Below are 25,897 nucleotides of genomic sequence, written 5' to 3' on the forward strand. Positions count from 1 at the left end.
TCTTATGGGTACGTTTCTTCCATTCATTGGGCCCCCAAGGAGCAGATTCAGAGAAGTCACTTCACTTTACAGGCATGACTTCAGTCAGAGGTTTGGTGAGGAGGGAGCTGTCTGGAAATATAACACTCTGCAGCTTGAAATATCTCTTGCTGCAAACTCCCAGCAACCAAGTGGGGAGGGGAGGGAGAAGAAGTGCGAAAGGTCTGCTCTTCACACTTGGATGGAAGATTACGCTATCTCTCCCTCTCCCTCTCTCTAGTCTTTCCTTTTTGACTAAATGTACTGTCAATGGGCCGTGTCTGAAATTAGAAAGGGCTCGGAGGCTGGGGGGGGGGGCACGTAAAGTCTTTTGTTAACAGACTCATGAAAAAGGACAAATCTCTCAGTAGTTTGGGGAGAAGAAATTTCTCTGTGACCGGAGAGCACCAAGGATGTCAGGAGAACTACACAGGACCCGTAACTGCATGGACAGATTTACTACCGTATTGGCCCAAATATAAGCAGCATCTGAATATAAGCTGCACCTTTAAAATTCAAGGGGGGGGGGAGAGAGAGAGAAAAGACAATACCTGAATATAAGCCGCTCCCTTAAAATTCTGCAGGCACTCACACCCGTTCCATTTTACCATATGTCTGTTTCAGCAGCGATATCGTAAAAGCCAGTTTTTGTAAGGTCGCGAATTTAAGCTACACTTTAACTTTTTATGGTGTGATAACAATGGTAAGAATTTGGGAAAAAAGTGAGGCTTATATTCAGGCCAATACAGTATGTGTGAACACAACACAACTTTATTCAGGGAGATAGCCATTTTAAAAACCAATGTGGGTGCCAGAGGCCTTGTTAGGGGGTGGCCTAGGGACTCCAAGCCCTGGGTCTTTGGGGCAAGATGCCTAATCTCCAATTCTTACCCTAGGGTTGCCACACATCCGCAACTTCCTGGACATAGCTGGTATTTTGCCCTCGTAAACAGTGTCTGGGTGGAAAGTGTAGATTTTGTCGAATTTCATTAAAAATAGCTCAAGAACTCTTTCTTGTTGAAGAAGCTCAACAACTTGGGGCAAAACTCAACAACTGTTGTGTCCATATTTCCACTTTTTTAAATACGACAACCCCATCTTACCCCCTTTTAAACTAAAATTTTGTTTTCTTGCTTTAAAGGGTGGGTGGTTGTGTGGCAAAATGCAGTGCTAGTGATACCCAAGTTGACTATCTTAATTTGCCCAGGGGCACACAATGGATTTTATTTAGTACTATCATTCCTGTGGATTTTTGGCGGCACATTGGAGCTTCCCCTCCCTTTCTTTAAAAAAGAGAACTTTAAATGAACTAACACCACCAGCATTATTTTACTTTTTAAAATGCTAGAGCAGTGTGCAAGACCCTTCAGATCAGGGATCTGCCTTGTGCTTATGCTGCTTTGTAAAACACCATGTAGACAGATAAACTAAAATCTTAAGAACAAACGAGCAGCTTATACTGACTACAAAAAGGATAAGGGAGTTAGACAGGAAGACCTATAGGAAGGGCAAAGATGAGGATGGAACAGCAGGCAGAAAAATCCAAGTCGAGCGGCAAAACGAAGAATGCAAACAAGAGGTTGGGAGATGAGAAATGGGTAAAATCAACAAAGAGAACATTGCAATAGTGCAGATGTACGATAGCAAGAGACAGCCGGAAGAACAGCAGCGTTGACACAGAAGGAAGACTGGATCTTAGAGATTGTGCAAATGGAAGTGGCAAACTTATGAACTGATTTGAAATTGAAGAGTGAAAAATACAGAGGAAGGAAAAGCTGCAGGAAGTTAGAAGTGTGCAGTCTACAAAGTGTATGTCAGAAGTGCTACTTTTTTATTATTAAAAAAAGGATAGGTTTGCATCTCATCCTGAACATGCAGCTGTAATAATACTCATGTCAGTGTCATTTAATGAAGGTTGATGCCGGAGTCAGCTTCCTTTTATATACTTGCTTGAGTATTGTTTAGCGCAGATTTGACAACCATCTTCCAGTCTCCAGTTTTCCAATAGCACAATAAAGATTCACAGATTTTACATGAAGGTCCCACTACTATAGATCTGTACAAGAAACATACGTTGGCATCTGTCTGTCTCAAGAGATAATAGAAGAGTGTGCTGTTGGGGGTCAAGTCAAGCTGTTGGAGAGTTACAATGCCTGCTGTGGCTGTAGAGACCAATATGGAAGAGACTTGTTTTGTTGCAGCTGGGCAGGCAGAAAAAGGCATCCGTGCTGATGCAAATGTACCATAGCGTTTCTTCTTTCTACACTCCTCCCAGTGGTCATTCCTCCTCTGGTCACTTCTGTGGATTCATGACCTGACTTATTGTCTCCAGGCACTGTTGGTTGTTGAAATCTGACCTTACCCGCTGAATTAAAGCTTGGTTAAGCAAAACAACTCTTTTCTGTGCATCTGATAAGATCCAATTCAACGGGTGCGATTGGATTTTCACAGGGCACAGCCGTGGAACAGTAAGAAAAGCTCTTGGACCCGGGGGAATTAATTGTTACATAATACAATTGAAATACAGGTCAAGTGAAAGTGTGGGTGATCCCTTGGTGTCGCCAGTCCCAAGCTGTGGGATTGGGCAGCCATCTCTACTTTTGACTTCCAGGCGTCTCTTGAATACTTTTTTTAAATGTCAACAGGCCTATGCAATTGTTTAACATCTTCTTCAGCATCCAGTTATTTTAATGATTGTTCTATACAGCCAATAACCATATCACACAAGAGTTCTGTTCCCGCCCCCCACATGTGTCAACAGGGCGCATATAAGCAGTTTTTTGCCCCGCCTCAATTTCACCCCCGTTCTGCCTTCTTCTGGGTCCATTGCGTCAATTGGATGTGCCCAAAATGGCCTCCGCCTGAATTACTTTAAGAGTTTTTAAGTGTTGCTGTATGCCTTTCTGATGTTTTGCAAGAGGGCAGTATGTAAGAAATAAATAAATAAAATAGTTCTCCACACAAAAAAATAGTTCTATACAGACTGAAAATTCCATTTGGTTGCAGGAGGGGAGGTTAGGGTAGAAGTCTTCTTCTATTGGACACACTGACTGTCTGAATGGGTTCCCCCCCCCTCGTATGGGGGAGCATTCAGTCACGTGAGCCCCCACTTTGCTCCTTGAAGTGGTCCAGTCCAGGCAGAGGACTGGTTCTCTCTGAGAACCAGGGGCAAGGGGGCTGTAGCACACATTATGCAGCAATAGTGGAGCTGCTGGCTATCCCAGCTTCCTGACAAGTGTGCCAGCATGTAGGCTTATCATCTGTTACTTTTTCAGTGTACATATAAACAACATAATGTGTGAGGAGCCTTGTTTAAAGACAGCTTTTACCCATGACAGATGGCCAAGTTGACTTGCTTTTATACTAAAAACCTCCAGTAACTTAAACCCTTGCCTGTTCTTAAGTGTCATTATGATAACAAAAAATGGGTGAGCATGCAATGGGGCTTTTTAAAATAATAATGCAAGTGAAAAGCTGAGTTAACAATAGATGCCTGCAACCGCAACTTGCAAAATGTATATAAACTGTTTTTTCCAGAATGATAGATTTTGTGTACTTATGTAACTGTCTGTTCAATATTTCCAAGTCAATTTTACAACGTTTAATTCGTCAAAACAGTCAGATGAGATCTTGCTTTGTTCCATCACTGTTTCTGCATCAATAGAGAAGTTCCCCGTCAAGGTTATGAGCAGAATTGATAAACATACCGAGAATCACCGTAGATTTTCTCTCCCAGACCCATTTAAACTAGTGCTCTGTAGAAACTTGGTCTCTCAAAGGTGTTTCGTTGCTGCGAAAAAGGCTTCCATTTTTCTACTGCTTTCTCGGGTATTATTATTAATATTATTAATTGTCTTTTATATCCATCTCAGAAGGGACGCGGGTGGCGCTGTAGGTTAAACCACAGAGCCTAGGGCTTGCTGATCAGAAAGTCGGCGGTTCAAACCCCCGCGACGGGGTGAGCTCCCGTTGCTCAGTCCCTGCTCCTGCCAACCTAGCAGTTTGAAAGCACGTCAAAGTACAAGTAGATAAATAGGTACCGCTCTGGTGGGAAGGTAAATGGCATTTCTGTGCGCTGCTCTGGTTCTCCAGAAGCGGCTTAGTCATGCTGGCCACATGACCCTCGACCCTCGGACCCTTTATTGGCTCCCTCGGCCAATAAAGCGAGATGAGCACCGCAACCCCAGAGTCGGTCACGACTGGACCTAATGGTCAGGGGTCCCTTTACCTTTACTGTATATCCATCTCAAGGCAGTTGACAAACGTACCCTTTAAACAGCCACAATACCAAAAAACAAACAAACCACAATTAAAAATAGGCTTAGAAACAAAAATGAACACCTAAGGCAAAATAAGCACCTTTTAATCTAGCTGGAAAAATGTGTCAAAACAAAATGTATTTAATAGTTTCTGGAAAGTACACACAGTGGATTCTCTAGCCACACTGAAAGCCTTGCTCTCAGTTACTGTGCAGTGAGCTACTGATATTTTGGGGTCTTTAATGAGAAATTCTCCTGCAGAACGCAGGTGGTCTCTCAGGTAACCCAATCCTGATCTGAATAGGGCCCTTATACTGTATGTTAGTACCAAAAATCTTCCACTTAACCCTTGTTCAGCTCCATCCTGTGCTCTTAAGGCGATGTCATTAAAGAGCCCTGAACTGCACAGAGGAAACAGTGTCCATCGTTCTCCCTACCCCCTCCCAGAAACTAGGGCAGTGCTTTTGGAGGAAGGAGCTGCATAGTGGACTCATTCAGTGTGGCCTAGGACAGGGACATCCAACTCCCAGGGGGAAAAACTGGAGTTCAGAGTTGTTGAGCTTTTTTTTTTTTTTTAGGGGGGCAGGTCGAGGTTGTTGAACTTTTTTTAGGGGAGGAGCAGAAAGTTGTTGACTTTGCCCTTTTTAAAAACAGTAAGTGTGCGGAATTAAAGTAAATCGCTCACCAACAGCATCTGCTAACAAACGAACACAGTGTGACAGCATACAAGAAGGAACGAACACTAAACGCAATGCAGGGAAAGACCGAGGGGGGCGGAGGCATTGTTATAATAATAATAATAATAATAATTTTTTATTTATACCCCGCCCTCCCCAGCCAAGGCCGGGCTCAGAGCGGCTTACAAGCAATGCGAGTGATCCTGTGATCGACCACGGTAATCTGGGGATTGACCTGTTGATCGCGATCGACCAGTTGGACACCCCTGGCCTAGGATGTTTGACATTACCTGAGCATCGTAAGACGGAGAGGGTGTATGGGGTGTTAGGGGAGGAGGAGTACCTCTGTTGGGGGACACCTTGTGCTCTTTCTGGGGTACTTTGACCACCTGTGGTCCCCGCCCTGCACTCAGCTCTCACCTGTGGCTACTAGAAGCTGTCAGCATGTGACAGTGGCCGCATCCCAAGAATGGCTTTGACTGGACGGCTAAACCAGGTGAGGGTAGCCGATGGGTCTCAAACCCTCGGTGAATTAGGAACTTCCCCTGCAAGCAAAAGATAGGCTTTGACCGGTTGAGCAGAATAGACCATCCAGTAGTACGTCCAGTGGTCAAGGAGGCGTGCACTTGCTGTAGAGGGAAGTGAGGGGCAGATGGGGTTCGTCAACCTGAGAAGGTAGCCCATCTAGGAGAAGGAAAGCTCTGGTTGTAAACCTCCGCTGTCTTACTGCTTATCTTTGGGGGGGGGAAAGGCTATGGAGTAAACCCTGCACAAATCTGGAATGGAGTCCCTAAGACAATTGGATGGCGTCTTGTACATCTCCTTCTGGCAACTGCTACAGCCAAGCTGGTGCCAAATGTATTGCTCTACTTTCCTTTGGACCACATCAGCGAGGCCAAGAGGGGGGTCTTGTCGCATGGGCAGCCCTGGACCTCCAGGCACACTCGCCCAGGCTTCCACCCCGGGAGGTCACTTTGGTGCTGCTAAGGAGCAGTTTGATTTCACCTCTGGAGGCGCACTCCATTGTCGCTCAAGACAGACGGATGCCAGCAACAATAAGATTATGTAGCCCTTCCCTGCTGGAGCAACATGAAGAAGATATTTTAAAAATTGGAGGTCTGAGAACTGATACCTTTTTATTTTATTTTTTCTTTCTTTTCTTTTTTAAAAAAATAATATTTAGTAATAATTTCAAAATTACAGAAAAGAAAGAAAAAAATACAAACAACACTACAATACATAGGGGGGGAAAACAAGGAAAAAAACCAAGACATAAAAACCAATGCAACAATACAGCAAAAAGATAAAAAAGAAGGGGGGGGGGAGAGACACAAATCCCATATTACATATCTTTAACTTCCATTTGCTTGTTTCATTGACCTCCTCACACCTCCCTTTTTGTATTCTAGTTTGATTGATTATTTCAGCAAATTCTTTCCATCTTTCTCAATTTTTACTAACTAATTTATCTTAACAATTTAACCTATTAATTAACTCAACAAATCCTTTCCATCCTTTCCCCATATTCTGTTATTCAAATTACCTTAAGTTATTTAACCTTATCTTACCAAAAAAATACTTTAGAGCTTAACGCTTAATACTCGATTATACATAACTCCTGATATCTTTTCTACTAGAGTCATATAGTTGCATTCCAACATTTTCCCTAATGTTCATTAATTTTAGACTAATTCCCTAGGGGGGAAAAATTCTTTATAAATTTTCTTCCAATCTTCATCCAACGTCTCTTCTTCCTGGTCTCGGGTCGTGTCAGTCCTTACTGTCCATTCCATCTAGTCCATCAACCTGGTAATCTAATGTCCGAGGCCCTTAAGTCTCTTCCATGTCCCTTCTGCAGATCTTCTTCTTGTTTATACTTGCACTTTTCCTTGTCTTTTGTTGGTCTCTTTCTTAGTTTCTTTCCTTTCTCGTTGGGGAGTAGGTCTCTGGGGGATTCCAACCCAAAATTATCTTCGTCTCCCTTCATCCAACCAGCCCATTCCCCAGAGTCCCACTCCCCACAGTTATCAGTGTAGTCCAAAAAATATTTAAAAACATATTTCGAGGTCTCTCCAAAGTTAAGAACCTCCTCAGCTCCAGACTCCCCCTGGCCGACTCCAACTTCAATCTTCAAAGACAGCAGCTTATGCTCCTGTAGGGCCTCGGGTCTCTCCATTTGTATTATTTGAGGTGCAACCGCAACCTCCTCCATTATCTTCTGCACTTGCCCAATTAGTACAGGTTCCTGAGTTGGTCCCTGAATAGTTTCTGTATCAATATTCCCTGTTTGTCCACAGTTATTAACCACAACAGTCATCAAATCCATTTTCTCATTCATCAAATCCATCTTCTCATGCATCTGTTCCAGCAAGGCACTTGTCTTGCATAAAGCAAGCACCAAAACTTCCTCCCAGCTCATATTTAGTCAAGGTCAAAAAGGACTGGTCGCACGATCTTAATCTGACAGCTGTAGAGTCCTCAAGTAGACTGCAGCAACAGTTTAGCAAGCTCCCTCCAGAGGAGACAATTTCTATTTGTATCCATTTTTTTTAAGGCAAGTCCAACAAAGGAAAATTACTTTCATTTTTCAGATATTTTGTTTCTTTAGAATGCAGAAGGCAACATTGGAATCAATTTATTTCTCTTCTTTAGCTATCTGTCAAAGTATTCCATTCACAGGCAATGAACCTCTCCAAGAATTTCTGTCTCTGACACCCCGTTCCCAGGTTAGAGACAGTGGAAACTTATCTTTCTTCACTCCCTCTCCTGCAGGCGTTAAACAAAGTCCCCCCCCCTTTTCTCCTGCTTCCAAGGGGGTTTCAGTAATTATAAATGAAGGAAATTTAAACTTTTTTAATGACTTTCCAGGCTTTAGCTTACAAGGTTTTTGCTTCAGTCTATGTACAAAAAGCGGAAGGCGGACTTCCTGTTTTGAACCTTCCCGCTTCGGTGCCAAATTAAGATATTTCTTGATCCAATTTTCCGTTTCTACTCACGAGTACTTGTTTTAAATCCAATTGTCCACAGGAAAAAGTCAGCGCTCTCCGGCAATGGCTGTGTGGCTTCACTCCGTGAAAGTAGCAATCAGTTCGCAGCACCGCGCCGCTCACCCCACTTCACTCCGGAGCCCCAAAATGGGGTTCCTGGTGCGTAGGGGGGCGCTCCTGGTGCCCTGCCGAACCCCACGTTCCCAGGTTTCCTGCGCCTGGGATTTCTAGCGGGTCCCCACCTTCGCCGCGGCAGGAAGACCCAGTTTCCACAGAGCCAGTTCCTCTGGTCGGAGGAACTCCGCCATTCGCCGATGGTGTTAACCCGGAAGTCGAACTGATACCTTTTTAACTCTGGGGAGCAACTCAATTTAAATGTAAAGTTTGGAAATCAAAGCAAATAGATAGGGTGAAAACATGCCCTGTTGAATCTGCTGCAGAAAAAAACACACCCTTTCTCCATGTACTGGTAAGTGTATGGGTGAGATGTCTTTATGTCTGCCTGTGTGCAGCCTGACAGCTCTGATCTTTACAATTCCCCACAAGGCAGTTTAGCACCTCCCTAAGTGGGACTGTCTGCTAGCATTTCAGCACCTGCAAATCAGGCTCAAGGAGTAATCAAAGTGTGATAAACATTAATTAGGATAATCGCCAATAGCTTAATGGGGGTGGAAGAAGAAATCTTGATTACGTTTTTCCCTCATGGGAATTCTACCCGTCAAGTTTTTGATTGCACTTACTCAGACATGAAGTAAGACGTGGAGAAGCTGCTTTGAATGTGAAAGGGGGGGAAGAGGCAAACAAGTAGGGCTGGGATGTTTTTCCCCCCTTGTGACCGAACACTTGAACTTATTTGGCTTTCCTGTGGGGAAAATACACACACATACAATAATTTGTTGCCTTTCAAACTTTTGAGGGAAAATTGGCATTTATAATGGTCTTTAAATGCATCCCTGATCACCCATAAATTGGAAGTGTCTGCTGTTTCCCTCTGTGCTTTCACGAGCAAATAATTGACTGTATAGAAGAAGTTTTGTGCGGGGGTTTTATTGAATGTGCAGCACTCTCCAAGGGCACCGATGTCTCCAACTCTCTCCTGACTCTGAAAAGCCATTGCCGGCCTCCCTCTGCCCCTCCACACAGGAACAGCAGCTGTCTAAGCTGGTATCATGCTTGAAGGAGAGAATCATAGAATTTTAGAGTTGGGAAGGGACACCCAAAGGTCGTTTAGTCTGACCCCTGCACTGCAGGAATCACAGCTGAAGCATCCATGGCAGATGGCCATCCAACCTCTGCTTAAAAACTTCCAATGAAGGAGAGTCCTGAAACTTCTGAAGAAGTCCATTCCACTGTCAAACAGATTTTACCACCAGAAAGTTCTTCCTGTTGTTTAGTCAGAATCTCCTTTCCAGAGTCCTACCCTCTGGAGCAGGAGAAAGCAAGCTTGCTCCATCCTCCATGTGGTTTTGTATCTATTGTGGCATTTTATGCATTGGGACTTGCAGTTATTTTTATTATTCATAGTTTAGTAAGTATTGTAATTATCAAGAGTGAATTTCTAATTACCATTTGCTGATGTTTTGAGAGTTAATTTTATAGCGTACTATTATATTCCAATAGATGATTAAATATTACTTTATTTGATATAAGTCGTTTCATTTTAAAGTTAGGTTTTATTATTACCTTTTGTATTGAATCAGATTATTATAAGCTGTGTGTTCTTTGTGGTATATTTTGATGCTGTAAGTCACCATGTGCATAGCAATATTGAAGGGCGGCATACAAATTAAAAGTGAAATGAAACGAAATGAAAATTCATTCTTGGCCCTGCACCCCAGTAGTGCTGTGGCTGCCCCACACTCTTGAACTCATACGCGCGCGCACACACACACACACACCTCTCTGCCCACCGCAGTGCTGAGTCTATACTTCAATTCCCCCTTTTTACTGTTGCCACCCAAACCTGTGAGGTCGGGGAGTTTGTGTGTACACAATAGTTTCTGTCTGGAATTCAGCCTTGTGCTCACCCTTAATCTGCCATTTTGCATGTACGAAAGATGGGCTTCAGGAGCTCCTATGCTTGGCGTCTGCCAACCTGCAAAACCACAGGGCATTCCTGCTGGCGACTGGTTTCAGCACCCAAGGCTGGCAGCTGTACAGACCACCTTTCCCTTCGCCTGCCCCCCCTCTCTTTTACTGCTCTATCCTATACATATGCAGTAGGTCTTAGGGGGACAGTCATTTAATACTTGAGCTGTTTTATCCTCTTGTGCTGTTCATTTCTCATTTCGTTCTGTAATGTTCTTTCTCCTTGACTGATCATTTACTTTTCTACTTGAGACATGAAATTGGAGTTGCTTGGTATTCTGGGAAGGTCTACTTCGCAGCTTTCCTTGACGTTTCTGGTGCTCAGCTGTAATTGCCTAACCTCCTCCCATTCTTTCGGGGGCCCTCTCTTTATTGGAGTGAGTTATTGTTAGTCGATTTGTGCCTGCCTAGGACCCAGCTACTGATTACAAATGACCCTTCGATGACTTATCTGCCTCAGGCAGTTAGTGCCGGCTGGTCTCTTGTTTATCGAGCAGTTTGGCACATATTAATTGTGAACACTGACCTTCATTTCTGAGCCATCCCTAGCCCTGTATTGCCCTGTGAATCCAAGACCTTATAAACCACACTGGAGTTCACTCTCTTTAACTCCTAATATGGCCTCTCTATCTTATTCAGGCCCCTCTTCCATCACTGCATGCATCAAATCCAGGGGCAACAGCTGCTACCAGAGCATCGGTGCCTTATCCCATCAGACAAAAGGCACTGCATAGTTGTGAAGATCACCGATGAACAAAGTTATGCTCTCACTTATGCATTAAGAGTATGGCTTGACAAAGTTGCCATAAAGCATGGAGATTCTGGAAATGCACTGGTCATCTGTATACAGGTTAGAATAGGGAGCTTATGAAGAGGCCAAACAGACAAATCCAGTGTCCATTTAAGTCCAAGGGTAGCCAATGTTTTGCCCAGCAGATGTTGTGAACTAACTTCTATCAGCTCCAGACAGGATGGTCAATGGATATATCCTGAGAGATGTAGTCCATATCAACCGTAGGCCACCATGTTGACTACCCTGATCAAGCCTTAGCATCCTGATTTCAACAGTGGCTAACTGGGTGATTCTGAAGGACCAGCTAACAAGGGCATGACAGCAACAAGGGCATGCCCTGCTATTTACCTGCTGGTATTCAGTGGTCCATGGAAGCTGAACATGGATAATTTTTCAAAGTCTTAACGCCAAGGTTGCTGGTTCGATCCCCATATGGAACAGCTGCATATCCCTGCATTGTAGGGAGTTGGACTAGATGATCCTCAAGCTCCCTTCCAACTTTATGATTGTATAAGGAGCTCAGGGTGGCATACACTTTTGTCTTCCTGTTCCATATTTTGCCTTCATAGCGACTCTTAGGCCGGGACTGGGGAACCTGTTGGGACTCCCAGCTCCCGTCAGCCTCAGCTAACATAGCCAGCGGTCAGGGATGATGGGAGCTGTAGTCCAACAACATCTAGAGAACCTCACATTCCCTATCCTTGCATTTGACTGTGAGATGGTGACTGACCTGAAGTAGGGATTTGGACCCAGGTCTCCCCAGTCTTAGGTTGATACTCTAATAATCAAACCAGGGACGAGGAATCTTTTCTTGTTAAAGGTTGCATTCCCTCAGGGTTAAATTGAAAGGGGACCAGAGCCGAGCATGGGGGGTGGGGAGCCCTCCTTCCTTCCTTCCTTCCTTCCTTCCTTCCTTCCCCACCCAGCGGGCTACCTGGGGAGGGTGAGATCACTCTCTTGCCAAAGATCTGGACAGATTGCCTGCAGAGCAATGGCTTCACAATTGGAGGCAGTAATGCTTCTGAATACCCGTTGCTGGAAACCACAGGAGGGAAATGTGCTCTCGTGCTCTGGTCTTGTTTGTGGGTTTCCCCTGGTTTGCTGCTGCCTGCTGTTTACCATTCTGCTACAGAGTCCTGGCCATCTGAGACCCTTATCGGTGCTCCCCCCATCACCACACTCTCTCTGTCCTTCTGCCTTGAACAGATTTATATTCTAGTGCTTTTGCAATTCAGAGAAAGGGGGCAGATGTTGGTTTGTTTGAACTGTAGGTTGGACTCACACCTTTATCTGCCTCTTAAAGAAAGGACCTCTGCCGCTCTCTGTTTCTAAACGTGTCCTTAAGACTCGCCTGAAAGGAATCCTTGATTTTTCATAGCAGAACTTCAGGCTGTACTTAGAGAGGAGACATAACACGGCATTCCAGCTGGTTAAGTCAAGGAAGCCCTAAATATAGTATAAGGTGAATATAAAATGCATTGCGGATCACAGCCCAACTACAATTGGGGTGCATGCAGATGACTGTTTGCCAAGTAATTTTTGCCATCCTGTTACACTGTGGTTGTGATTCCCTGTAACCACTTGGGAAGTAAGTCATCTTCATCTGCATTGGCTTGCAACTTGGGAAGGAAACCTTGGCAAGCTTCTGTATCTGATCAGAAATTTAAGGAGCAGGAAGAGGAAGGCAATACCAGTGACCAGCTTGCCAAGTAGTCATATGCATGATGTGGTGACTTCTCAATTATTAAAATGTTCTCTGTCTTCATCCTTAATTCCTGTTTGAACCCCATGGAGCTTCAGTTAGTCACAACTCATTGCCCTGGTGCTCTGAGTGTTGACATGCTTCCTTTGTGGATTGAGAACCCTTGCAACAATATCAGTATCATGTGGGAAGAGGACAGAAAGGAAGAATAATAGAATCACAGAGTGGTAGAGTTGTAAGGAATCCTAGGGGTCATTTAGTCCAACCCCCTGCAGTTCAGGAATCTATTGCCCAACACAGGGCTTGAACCTGCAACCCTGAGATTATGAGTCTCATTGCTCTACCAATTGAGCTACCCCAGGAGTTAAAATGTGAAAGGCTTAAAGGCATGTGCTTTGCATATTTAAGATCCCAGGTTTAGTCCTTTGGGTTTTGAGTTTAGGGATCTTAAGATATCAGACCCGAAGGCCACAGAGAGCCTATTCCATTCAGAGTAGATAGAACTTGGGTGGGCGGGCTGCTAGTCTGACTTGGAATAGGGCACATATTCATTCGAAAATGAAAAGGTAAAATGATGCTGGCATGCTCAGCTGTGCAGTTTTTTTCCTTTTCATGTGGAAGTTATTGGAGGTGCCATTGTTCGCTGTGAGGCAGCTTTCGAATTCAAAGTGTTCTTCTTGTTTCAATATTTTATGAAATATTACAAATACACAATGACAGTAAATAGCAGGGAAAGTTCCAAACTATGGTTGAAATAAATAAAAATTTCTTGTTCATAGTCACACCTGTAAGTATAGAGCCTACTCTAGGATGCAGTGCAGAAGTAACAGTGTGTATCCCTCAGTTTCTTGGTTTTATTTTTAGGTTCTCTACAGATGTGTTGTGAATTTGCTGCCCTAGCAAGGCTGCAGTAACAATCACTTTGTAACCTCCCTTAGTCAGCAACAATTGGATTATTGACTTGGGGATCTTATATGCAGTTTGAGCACTTGTATGTGCCTCGGGCGGAGATTTTGCTGGCACTGGTGAAAAGCTCGGAAGGATTAAATTTGGGTGGGAGGGGTAGGTTTCTTAATGGGGGGAGGGAGTAAAGGCAGGTGCAAAATGAAGCAATGTTAGTTATTTGGCCTGCCCACTACATTGCCACTCCAGCAGAGCTGGATTCTAATATTTTCCCATCAAAACAAAACCAAGCACTGTCAGACCCTCAACCCTGTCGCTTTCTCAATCCTTCTGTCATCTAACACAAGCAAAGTGTTCGCCTGGTCACTCAGCACTGCCAAATCTTGGAGGTGGTTTATAGAGGACAGTGTAAACAACCACATTGAGATCCAAGAAAGCTAAAATGTTTGCCAGATGGTAGCACAGGGATGGGGACCCTCAGGCCTAGGACTCCAATACGGCCCTCCAGCCCTCTCTGTGTGGCCCTTGGAACTCTCTGCAGGCCACATCCTTCACTAGCCCAATTTCACACTCAAAGGGCCTTTGCCCAGCCAGAATGTGTGCCTGAACTCTGATAACGCCTCTTGTTTTTCCAGACGTAGGTTAAAGAGGGGTGTGTGAATGTGTGTATAAAGGTAAATTTTGCATTATTTGGTCTGCCCACTTTTGTCTCTGACCTCACCCACCACCGGCATGTGGCCCTCCAAAGGCTACCCAGAAAGGAATGCGGCCCTCAGCCTGTAGAATGTTCCCCGCCCCTGCTGCAGACAAATGCAGAAATAGCAAGAATAGCTGGTTTCAGAGGCCACAGGAAAAGTCTGAAAAGTGTAGGTGGCTGAGCAGTTAAGTGGTTTGTTGGCTTAACAGTTGAGTATTTCGTCTGAACGTTGGATTCTTTCTTAGGATTTCCCAGCAAGTGGAGGCTAGCTGGACACAGCTGCGGGCTATTGATGAGAGAGTCACCCTTGCTCAAGCCAAAATCGAGAAGATAAAGGGCAGCAAGAAAGCCATCAAGGTACCGCATGCTTGCTGTGGCTACTCTTCTGAAATCCCTCACACTGGTTTGACTAAAGGGCCCAACTTATTAAATATTGGAATCTGGTGTTGGTGGATTCTTGCAGTTGCCCAGTCCAGATTTCGCCCCCTGCTCTTGGCCTCTGTACTGGAAGAAATGTTTTCCCTGACCTGATGGTCCAAATATATTCCGCATGCAAGGAAAGCCAATGTCATGCCCTCCAAATATTGGTGGACCTCACCTCTCGTCATCCCTGACCATCGCCCTTGCCAGCTGGGGCTGCTGGGAGTTGGGGCCCTATATGTAACACCAGTGTCCCCTTTATGGACTTTAGTTATCCTTTGATTTGGGTCGGAGGAAGAGGAAGTTTTCACTGGCAGAAAAATGCAGGGCATTACAACCACAAATTCGAGGTGTTTGGAATTTTTCAGAGCTGTTATGCTGAAGCACTGCACAGCTCTAAGTTCATCTGCAGCAAGCCTCTCTTCTCTTTTTGGAGGAGTGGGGGTGGAATTCTATTGCCTTTAATCTCCCCAATTCAGTTTCTCCTATTAAATCCTAGAGCATTACTGAGCCCAAAGGATGTTCCTCAATAGATGCCCCTGCTTTCCAATATTCCAAAGTCCTCTTCTCTTTTATTATTTCTGCCACATTTCTCCTCCTCCCTGAGTGCATAAAGTGCCTTGCAGTATTTCTATCTTTCTTTCATTGGCAAATGGCTGAGTTTGAGTGTTAGAAGTCAGAGATGAGGGCTCGCCCACAGTCACTGGGGAACTGTTAGCTGAGACATGGCTTAAACTGATTTCCCCTGTCTGGAATCACATTGACCCACAAGGGGTCTCACTAGTTACATTGCAAGTGCTCCATTCTCATATTATGCCTATGAGTTTGAGTCCACTAAGTGCATTGTTGTAAAGGGTTCTCCTGGGAGGGTGCCCTTAGACAACCCCACCTACTCAGGAGTTCCTTGGAAGAGAGATGCTGAATGACCAGGATAAAAACCAACCCTGCCAGGTAGTACCTGCTGCCACCTGAGCCAGGGGAAACTCAGGCTCTTTCTGGACATCCTTGGGATTCTCAGAGGCAAAAGACAGACCAATCGCTGTCCTTTGAGCCCCAAGCCCACAGTTACTCAACAGCATAACACCAAGCACCCAGGTACCAGATTTAGAGCCACAGCAGGATAAGTGCAATACTTTATTCAGGAGGGTATAAGCATAAAACCCACTGCCAATAAAAGACAACTAAGAAAAGGCTAAGGACACGGGTGGCGCTGTGGTCTAAACCACTGAGCCTCTTGGGCTTGCCAATCAGAAGGTCAGCAGTTTGAATCCCCATGACGGGGTGAGCTCCCGTTGCTCAGTCCCTGCTCCTGCCAACCTAGCAGTTCGAAAGCACATCAAAGTCCAAGTAGATAAATAGGTACCGCTCTGGCGGGGAGGTAAATGGCGTTTCTGTGCGCTGCTCTGGTTCTCCAAAAGCGGCTTAGTCATGCTGGCCACATGACCCAGAAGCTGTGCGCTAGCTAATAAAGCGAGATGAGCACTGCAACCCCAGAGTCGTTCGTGACTGGACCTAATGGTCAGGGTTCCCTTTACCCTTTACCTTTAAGAAAAGGCTAACGGTTCAAAAATGCATTCAGGAATTCGAGTGCAGAGGAGGAAATAACAAAGCCAGCTTCTCTCACCCTAATACCAACCATTAAAGTCATGGGCCCCACTGAGGCAGCAGGCTACACCCAGGCCTGCATAGAGGTTGCAATTCACGACCCTTCTTTGAGCCAGGGCCATCAGACCAAAGTCGGAGACCATTTTAATAGAGAAGGGTAGATTTTGCTTAGCCAATCAGGGTCTTGGGGCATCTCCCCTCTATCGCTGGAGGCTGTACGTTCAGGTTGACCATGCAGCTGCTCAGTTAATTCCTGTACATCGTGACCTTGGCACCAGACACCCACAGGTGGCAAGATGAACTAATTAATGGAGCTTTTCCCCCTCAGTGGAGACTGTACTCTAATTCTCAATAAAAAGCCATTTTAAAATGAGTCAAAAAGGGGGAGTGATTTCTTTACAAGTATATTTCATATCCCAGAGTGCCTCAGCATGACTTGTAGGTTTATTGCACTGGTAAGGAATTGAAAGCTAGGAATTGAAAGCACCCAAATGCCGTTCATGAGTCCTAACTTTGCATTAACAGACTGATCCCATATGTGCTCACTTTCCATCGCCACATTGCATGTGTCCAGGCAACATGCCCTTTTCCTGTTCGGGTTCTATTTCTCCCTTTGCGTTTGTCCTCCCAGGTGTTCTCCAGTTCCAAATACCCTGCTCCCGAGCGGCTGCAAGAGTACTCCTCTATTTTTGCCGGTGCTGAGGACCTGGATGCGCAGAAACGACCAAGGCGCAAGATTCAGAGCAAGCACAGAGTATTAGATGAGAAAACTCTGCAGGTAAGGCAGACAGCTTGGCAGCATCCTGTATCCGCAGGGATGGGACTCCTCTTGGGTTTGGATTTTGAATGGTTGGGATGTGTGGATGAAAGCCTTAATTGGGGCGGCAGGAATAGCATTAGGAGAACCCTAGGGAATCAGAAGTATGGCAGAGAACCGGGGGGTTCTCTACCCCTGTTGCTGTACCAGGGTACCAAATCAGGGTGGCAAGTGTGTGTGCGTGCATGCGCATACATGCGTCCGTGTGCCCTATTGACTGTGTCACCCAGAGGTGGGGGACAAACTGCTTTCTGAGTTGTTTGGGGCCCACACGGACAGGCTGAGGAAGAAGAGAGGAAAGAAGCTCTCAGTTCCCTTGGTAATTGTCTACTTCTCCCAGGCTCTGGTCCGGAGGTTTTCAAATTCTTATGCCTAGGAAGTTCTTTGGATAGTTCTTAAAGTGTTCTCCATAACGTGAGCTTCCTATTCACAAGGAGCTCCATTTCAGAGTGTTCTGCCCTCGCTAGAACATTGGAGCCTCCGAAGCAGAGTCTGTGCCCACAAACCTGGAGTATTTTTCCTTTTAGCAAGTAAGTTTTATAATGCAACTGGCAGTTCCTCCGGCTCTTAGGATTCCCTCTGGGATTCCCTTGTTGGCTGCGGAGAATCAGCCAGTTAAGTACCCGAGAGTGGCAAGCAATATAGCTCACCAATCATTTTACAGGTCTTATTTTAGCCAGGGAAACGTTCTTATCCTCAAGAGGAGTGCCAGCATGTGATGCTGCCTTCCTCGGACGTGGCTAACAGGCAGTTCTGGGACCTGGAACAGATGGGAAAACTCTTCTTCTTTTTTTCAGACCAGAGATCAACTATAAACTGCTTCTGGGTGCACTCTTTCTTTCCTCCTTCCTAGAGAACCCAAAAATAAAGCTGCCTTTGAATTATTCAGCGCCTTAAACTTTCCTGCAGTTTAATGGAAGCAGAGTCTGTCACAGTAAAAAGTGACATGAATATTTCAGACTGGGCTCGGAAGTCATGGGAAGTGTGCGGAGAGCTTGTTAGCCCACCCAAAGGCAGGGCTGCTCCCAGCTGCTCCCCTCTGGCCCTCGCTAGTCAGCTGGAGTCTGCCAGTGACATTTTTCAAAGGGAGGCTGATAAAATATGCCATGTGCTTCTCTCTGAAGGACACATAGCAGGCATATCTGGAAGCATGTCGCTAGTCCTCACAAAGATGGCCATTCAATTCTCACATATTCTCATGAAATGAAACAAAAACAACACTCCCCACCACTGAGTTAAGAGTATCAGTTAGCAAATAATAATAATTTATTATTTATACCCCGTCCATCTGGCTGGGCTTCCCCAGCCACTCTGGGCGGCTTCCAAAAGAATAATAAAATACTATGATACATCAAAGATGGCGGCGAAAGATCTCTGCCAAGAATTTTAGTGAGCCACTGCTGCTTTGGGCTGGGTGGGCAATCTAGTCTGTTTCGCTTCCCACGTGCAAGGCTCATTTTAAAATCCGGAAAGTACGAGTTGGGAAGACCTCTGTAGAGCTAGCACCGCAGTGGAGTATAATTCTCCATTTAATGTTTGAATACCTGCTGAACCCATCACACCTATGCTATAGCGGGGAGGCAAGTGCGAAGCTACAGCATCATGAGAGATGCGAAGCGAGACCCATCAGACAGAGTGGCATGCATGCAGTGCTAATTGAAATTTATCAAAGGGAGGCTTTTGCAACCACTCGCTGCTCCAGGACTAAACGAGGACAGGGAATGCTGCTAGCAAAGGCATCAGCACTCTGTGGTGCTTAAAAATTAAATGTTGGTGCATGAATATTAATGCTCAGAGGGAAGGTTTTATTTCTGAAGTTTATTGACCCCTTCCCCAATAACAGTTCGTCCTTTCCTTTTACCTTGGAACATGTTAAGATGTTCATTTCTCAGTGTATTTCAGTTTATCTACAGAGTCTCTCTCTCTTTCTTACTCAAAAGTGTGTGTGTGTGTATGTGTACCATATATCATAGCATCATAGAGTTAGAAGAGACCCCGAGAGTCATCTAGTCCAACCATATCCAATTTGAAACCATATGGAACCCTGCTTAGCTTTTTGCAAATGCACTAGCAGTTTTATTGCTGCACTACTAGGTATATATGTGTACACACACACACACAGAGAGAGAGAGAGAGAGAGAGAGAGAGAGAGAGAGAGAGAGAGAGAGTTTTATTGAGGAGATATAGCTATATTTCCAATAAAGCAGTACCATAAAACAGAAATACAACATAAAAACAAGTTCAGTGGCATAATGAAAACGGATGAAGCAGGAATTCAGTAGTAACAGGGCCCAGTCTTATGGGTCTCACAGAGCCTGGGCAAAAAGGTATGTCTTTACAAGACATCTGAAGCACCTGATTTGTGCTGCTCAACGTACAGCAAAGGGAAGAGCATTCCACAGTGCAGGAGCAATGGTGGGAAAATGAATATTTTGAAGGTCACCACCCTGTGATATTCTGAAGGCTGCAGTGCCATGGGCAAAATTCCCCAAATGATCTGAGCTATCTAACAGATCTATGCAGTGGCAAGTCATCTTTCAGGTTTTCAGGTCACAGTCTTCCATGCTGGTCACAAGACTTTGAACTACTCATACCTTTAACCAACCAAACCCCCTATATCTTTAATCTCCCCCCCACCTCCAAATCACCCATTTGGAAGAGAGCAGGGGAGGCTACTGCAGAGTCAAAGAAGACATGGCAGGCAGCATTTGGAATAGGTGAGATGGTGAACTCGGATAGGAGGCCAGGGAGGCCAGCTTGCGTGTTTTGATTTTTTTACTTGTGAAGTGTTAGAGGAAACATCTTCCTCTCTTCCATCTAAGTACTTGGTTGTAATCATTCCTATGCATTTGTGGGAGCGGGGAATGCAGTGCTATATTTGGAGGACAGAGTTGCAGTGAGTGGGTGGCGGAAAACCTGCCCTCCAACCTTGGCAGGGACCTCACAGGGGGTTCCCTGAGCTGGAGCAATGTCTCTTTCAAAGGCAACCCCAGAGTGCACAGGGAAGGAGCAATACTGTTTGACCCACCCACCCCTCTCAACCCAAGAGAAAGTGTGGCAAGCAGTGCAATGTGCTTGAGAGACAGAGGTGGCACCCCATTTCCTGGGAAATGGGCAAAGAACCCACCGCCTCGTCTACGTTGTTGACAGGTGCATTGTTTCTGTTTTGCAGGAGAAACTGAAGTACTTCCCAGTTTGTGTCACTGCAAAAGTCCATCAGGAAGACGATGCAGAAGAAGGTCTCGGAAGCCTCCCTGGGAATATTAGTTCTCTGAGTTCTCTGCTGCTCTTCAATACCACAGAGAACCTGTAAGTGTTGTCTGCTAATTGATGCTTTTTGCTAGTCCCAAGTGGACTGAAATACCTGCTGTGAAGGACGCTGACACCCTCCTGCAGCCCCAACCCAATATGGTAGCTCACTACCATAGATGAACCTCCCCTCCTTTTTTCTTTTCTTGCCACTGCTCACTTATGGCAAGGGATGAAGGATTCTCACTTCCTTACAGTGGTCTTCTTGGGAAGACTGCCAGCCAAATTCAAAGTCTCCTGCCTGGTCCCTTTGGCCCACCACCCCTTCTGATCTCCCACACACGTTAAACCAGTAGCGTACCTTTTTTAGATGAAATAGTCCAAGCAACATGAAGGACAGCCAACACCTGAGTGTGCCCAGTAACCAGTACAGCCCAGAAATCCAATTAAGCAGTTTATTTAAGAGGTGCATTTTTAAAAAGCGGAGAGAAACAGAGAGCGTGCACAATCCAAAGGGTAATAAAACACTGAACTAGACTAATTCATTCTAAACTAGGCAAACAAACACAGCACACTGTAATCTCTGAAGCTGGCAGCTCCTGCAGCTGGTTGCAGGATTGTTGGCAGCATTTTATTTGTAAGGGCTCTTAGCCTGGATGGGCTCCTGATTGACATGTGACTCCAGGGTAGCCAGTCAGAGAGGCTACACATAGCCAGGAAGGCGCAGACGACATCTATCTGGAAATTAAGAGATTGGGCAGCTTCAGTGTTGATTTCTGCCCAAGTGGTCCAGCTTTCCTTGTAGACGGCCAGCTTCTCAGGAGGAGCTGTGACTTTTCTAATGGACATAGTGAAGGACTGGAGAATGTGGCTGTCTTAAAGGAAACAGGCTAGGGCAAGGCAGAGCTGCATCACACCTGCTGAACTTGTTTTATTTCTGAAGCAGCCACACCTGAACCCCCCTTAGTCCTGTTTCTCCCTGTGAAACCCACCCATCTGAAGCCTGGTTTCCTTCCCAGCCTCTTCCTGTTATGCGGATTCTCCTCCCTCCTTCTTCCCACCCACCATCTTCCTGTTCCTTCCCCCCCCCCTTTTTTTGTCTTCTCATAAATAATTGTGCTTATAACATTCTGAAGCACCAGCTGCATGTGCACTTGAAAGAGGTGTGTTCTTGGGGCACTGGATTTGCCCTGGACAACAGTATAAAAAGTAAGAAATGAAGGGGGAGGGGGAGGGGAGGTTTGAGCAGGAGAAATGTCAACAGGTTGATAGATGTGTCCCTGCTCTTTCACGTTCCCCTTTATGGTACCCTCGGATCTCAGTTCCTGCTCTATGCCTGTGGAAGAATACTTGCCCTTGACTTGGGCCCTAGCTGGTGCAATGTTATGCAGTTTTGTGGCCCAGTGAATTAATTGTGAGCAGGATTTTAGACGTTTGTCTGCTGCGGCTTCCTTGGGCAAGGTAGAATCTTTTAACCTTAGTTTTTCATCAGCAAAATGGGAGCAATGATGATCTGGCTAGAGAGCAGGAACAAAATTTAAGGAAGTGAAGATACAGATATGTTTCAAATCTTCCTCTGACTTGGGAGCTGCTGTTGTCTGACTCTTCAAGGTTACTGTTTTTGAAATTCTTTTTTAAATTTTTCAAATAAGTTTTGTTATCCTACAATAAATCAGAGGTAGAGCTACTGTCTGTTGTGTTGCTTTGAGGGAGATCTGTGCAGGTTCAGGCTTGTGGCAGCATTTCTTGGCTCTCTGTGGAGTCTGCAAGAAGGTGAAATCCTGATAATTGGAGCAGGAACTCATTTTTGTTTTAGTCTGGCCCCACATTCCTGCTTGCGTGAGTCTGCTGTGCTCTGGTTGAGATGGACTAATGTGATTCTCCCCCCCCCCCTCCTTTGTGGCCAGTTACAAGAAGTATGTTTTCCTTGATCCTCTGGCTGGAGCGGTAACCAAGACCCATGTGGCTCTAGCGACAGAGACAGAAGAGAAGCTCTTCGATGCCCCGCTCTCCATCACCAAGAGAGGACAGCTGGATCAGCAGGTGAGACATTCTGGGGTGTGAGGTTGAGGAGCCAGGGAAGGTTTAGGTTTCTTAAATGTGTGCGTTGCTTCCCACTCTGAATGTCCCAAAGCGATTTATAACCACCGTAGAATAATATTGCAGTGATTAAATCACACAAAAATTATTAAAAACAGATTTAACAGTACTGTTGTTATCACTGATGCTGCCCAGGAATGAAAAAAAAATGCATTTGCCTGATGCTGAAATGACCAGGTTGGTGCCAGGCAGAGCTTTCTGGGGAAAGCCTGCCATAAGTTGCAGGAGGCTGCTGGAGAGACATCCCATTCTGTCATGACTCTCCACACCTCCCTCAGATGTGGCATGCAGAGGAGGACCTCAGAGGACTTCTCTCGGGGTCTGGGGAGGTTCACAGAGGGGAAGGTGGTCTTTTTTGGTGCAGGTGAAGAGATTCCAAATTGCCCGTCTTCCCAGGGCTGGGATCCAAGTGTTGGTGATGAGGGTGTCCTCTGAAAGAGATCCGTTGCCTCCCCACACCTTTCTGAGAGGCCTGTTGTTAGCTCTTAACTACCTCACATTTGATTTCAGAGAAAGGTCACCGTGAGCTTGCCAAGAAACCGGCGAGGGCCAGTAGCATGTACATTAAAAAAAGAAACACCAGTTTATCATACCATGACATATTTTTCCAGGTTCTGAGAAGAGGGAGGCTCTGGTTGCAGTTTCTCCCCATGTTCCTCCTGGTTGTCCTGCGCGCGCGCGTGTGTGTGTGTGTGTATCTTGCTGTTAACCACAACTAATAGTCTCACTTTTTGTGTATATTCCAGGTGGCTGAAAATTACTTCTACGTGCCCGATCTAGGGCAGGTGCCCGAGATAGATGTGCCTTCCTATCTGCCCGACCTGCCTGGCATCGCTGCTGACCTCATGTACAGTGCTGACCTTGGGCCTGGCATTGCGCCTTCTGCTCCTGGTCCCGTTGTACTGGATCTCCCCACCTTCAGCACCGAGACGGCAGAGCCCTTCCGGCAAGGTATTCCTCCTCCTTTTTTGCCATTAACCAGCCAAGATGGCTGTACTCTGCCTCCACAGTCACGGGCAGCAATGCTTCTGAATACCAGCTGCTGGAAACCGCAAGAGGGGCAAGTTCTCTAGTGCTGGGGTCCTGCTTGCAGGTTTCCCACAGGCATCTAGCTGGCCACTGTGAGAATGGCCATTGGGTTGATCCGGCAGGCTCTTCTTGCCTTAAGTAGAATCCTATGCAAGGTCTGCTAACTTTCTACATTATTTGTTGTTTGTTTCTGAAATGTAGGTGGAAGGAGAGAGCATACCGATGTTAGCTCATGACCCTTGATCCCTGCTCCTGATGTAAAGAATTAGACCCAGAACACCCTTGATTTAGTTTAATGGTTCTGGTGAACATTGGGGAATAGTGATTTGGGGCTGACTTGTATGGTGGTCCTGTTTCTTAGGAGGTTTGGGATTGTGACAGTGTCTGATTTGGTTGCAGAGGGGTCAGACCATTTCCTTCTGTGACTTATTACTATTGCATTCCGCCCCCCGCCTGTGTGATAATTGTATTTTTTCTTGAAACATGGGGGTACAACTAATTGCTGTCCTAAAGGCCTGCAGAACTGAAAACTCAGGCGCATCCAGGACAGGGTTGGGAAACTTGTGGTGCTCCAGATGTTGGCGACTCCCTTCTACTGACTTCAGCTAGCATGGCCAGTGGTCAGGAGCAATGGGAGCTGTAGTTCAGTAAGAGCTAAAGGGCCACAGCCTCAGCAGCCTCCATCTAGGGGGGAGGACTAGTGTGTTGGCTTTTTGCAGTATGGTAGCGCTGCATAGAGCTTGCTGGGGAGACCATGCATTAAAAAGGGACTCAAAAATAACTTAAACAAGGTTTTAATAAGAAAAACAAAAACTCCATTTACACTAAATACGTCAACAACAAACCAGACCCAACCACCAACCCATCCCCCAGTGTAATGGGAGAGCTAGGTGCTGCTCCTTATATACTCTACCCAATTCCTGACACAGTTTAATCAGTACAACTCAGCAGCACCTGCTATGTTTCACAGCTGTAAAGCTGGGTCTCATTAGTTTGCTCTGGCCCTTGCTCTGGCCCCTTAAAGACACATACATCGGGTGGAACAGTGATGAACCTTTACATTTAAAGAAACCATTCAACATAGTGTTGCGGAAAGAGGGCTTGCGTTTGCACTCCCCTTTCATTTTGTTAATCTTTATTCCGTTGTCCCTCTTTCAGATCTTCAGGAGGATGCACCCCCACCACCGCCTCCTCCCCCACCTCCACCCCCACCCCCTGCGAGTGCCCCACCTCCCCCACCCCCTCCTCAGGCCCCACCTCTCTCCAAGTCTCAAGGGAGCAAAGAGAGCAGTGCAGCAGCATCAGGTAAGCTGGCACGCTTCTGGGTTATTTGGAAGATTGAATTGTAATGCAATTGTATAGCCTTTTCATGTGTTCAAGAATCTGCACAATCTAATTGTAATTCTTACAACAGGGGTGGCTAACCTGCAGGTGGAAGGGTGGGGAATATTGCTAGACCTCGACTCCCATCATCTCTGACCACTGAGCCATGCTGGCTGCGGTTGATGGGAGTTGGAGCCTAGCAACATCTGGTGGGCCACAGGTTCCACACCCCTGCTCATTACTGTCCCCCATATGACAGATTTGGGGTGCAGAGGGAGTGAGGAGGAGCTGAGGCTGACAGTGGCCTGCCTAAGTCCACTTAGCAAGTTCAGGGCTGGGGTGAGAGTTGGACTGAGGACTTCCTGCTTTGCAGCTCAGTCTCTCTAGCCACTACACCAGCATTTGTTAAATTTGTAGTTAGCTTGACCTCTCCTTTAAAGGAGATTTTCTTGAGCTTGGTCCCTCCCCTGGGATTTGCACCTAGAGAGCAGGGGGACCTTGAGGGAGGGAGTGGAGTGGTTTAACATATGATGCCCAGGAAGCCACGACACGAGAACTCCAAAGCTCCCAGGGCAAAAACAGCAGAGCTCTTTAGCAAGGCATCTTGCCGCATCCTTTTAGACTGGTCCCAAAGCCAATTCAGGCATGCAGTCCCTGCTGGGGACCACATTGTGGGTCTTTTGAAGAGCCCATTTCTCTCCCTCTCTGCAGCTGCTGTTCAGGGGGCGCCAAAGGAGGTTGTGAACCCGTCGAGCGGCAGGGCCACTCTGCTGGAGTCCATCCGCCAGGCTGGCGGCATTGGGAAGGCAAACCTCCGCAGTGTCAAAGAGCGGAAGCTGGAAAAGAAGAAGCAGAAGGAGCAAGAACAAGGTGCTGGCTGCTCTCCCCGTTCTGTTTCCCCCCAGTCAGAACCAATGGGTTGTGTCAAATGGGATCAAACATGGCGGAGCCTAAGGTGCCCCCTCCAGCAGACTGGGCCCTGTATTTACTGACCACATTTAACCTCCCAACTGCAAGACTACATTACTGCGTTTCCTTAGGAATGACTTGGCTGGTTAGAAAGGTTATTACGGGAAGCATTCTCATACTGAGAACCAAGGAGGCAGGTTAGAGGAAGTGGCCTCTTAAAAACGTGGCTTAGCCTTTTTATAAGCCCTCTTCACTCTCTGCTTGGGCTACATCACAGCCTTGCATTTCCTTAGGCTTGTTTCAAATAAACTGTGTGGTGCT

The 25,897-nt window shown here is 46.0% G+C and overlaps 1 protein-coding gene across 3 annotated transcripts in view; it reads left to right on the forward strand.

The window, feature by feature from the left end:
* Positions 1 to 25,897, forward strand: part of WASHC1 (WASH complex subunit 1) — a 54,755-nt gene that overhangs the window by 25,873 nt on the left and 2,985 nt on the right. For all 3 annotated transcript variants that reach the window (XM_081210280.1, XM_081210278.1, XM_081210279.1), the window contains exons 3-9: positions 14,370 to 14,481; positions 16,781 to 16,927; positions 20,139 to 20,275; positions 22,123 to 22,258; positions 23,062 to 23,266; positions 24,503 to 24,649; positions 25,379 to 25,537. In XM_081210280.1, the coding sequence (XP_081066406.1) occupies positions 14,370 to 14,481; positions 16,781 to 16,927; positions 20,139 to 20,275; positions 22,123 to 22,258; positions 23,062 to 23,266; positions 24,503 to 24,649; positions 25,379 to 25,537 (1,043 nt within the window). The remainder of the gene's footprint in view (positions 1 to 14,369; positions 14,482 to 16,780; positions 16,928 to 20,138; positions 20,276 to 22,122; positions 22,259 to 23,061; positions 23,267 to 24,502; positions 24,650 to 25,378; positions 25,538 to 25,897) is intronic.

This window comes from Podarcis bocagei (genome assembly GCF_964188305.1).
Source record: "Podarcis bocagei genome assembly, chromosome: 10".
NCBI lineage: Eukaryota > Metazoa > Chordata > Lepidosauria > Squamata > Lacertidae > Podarcis > Podarcis bocagei.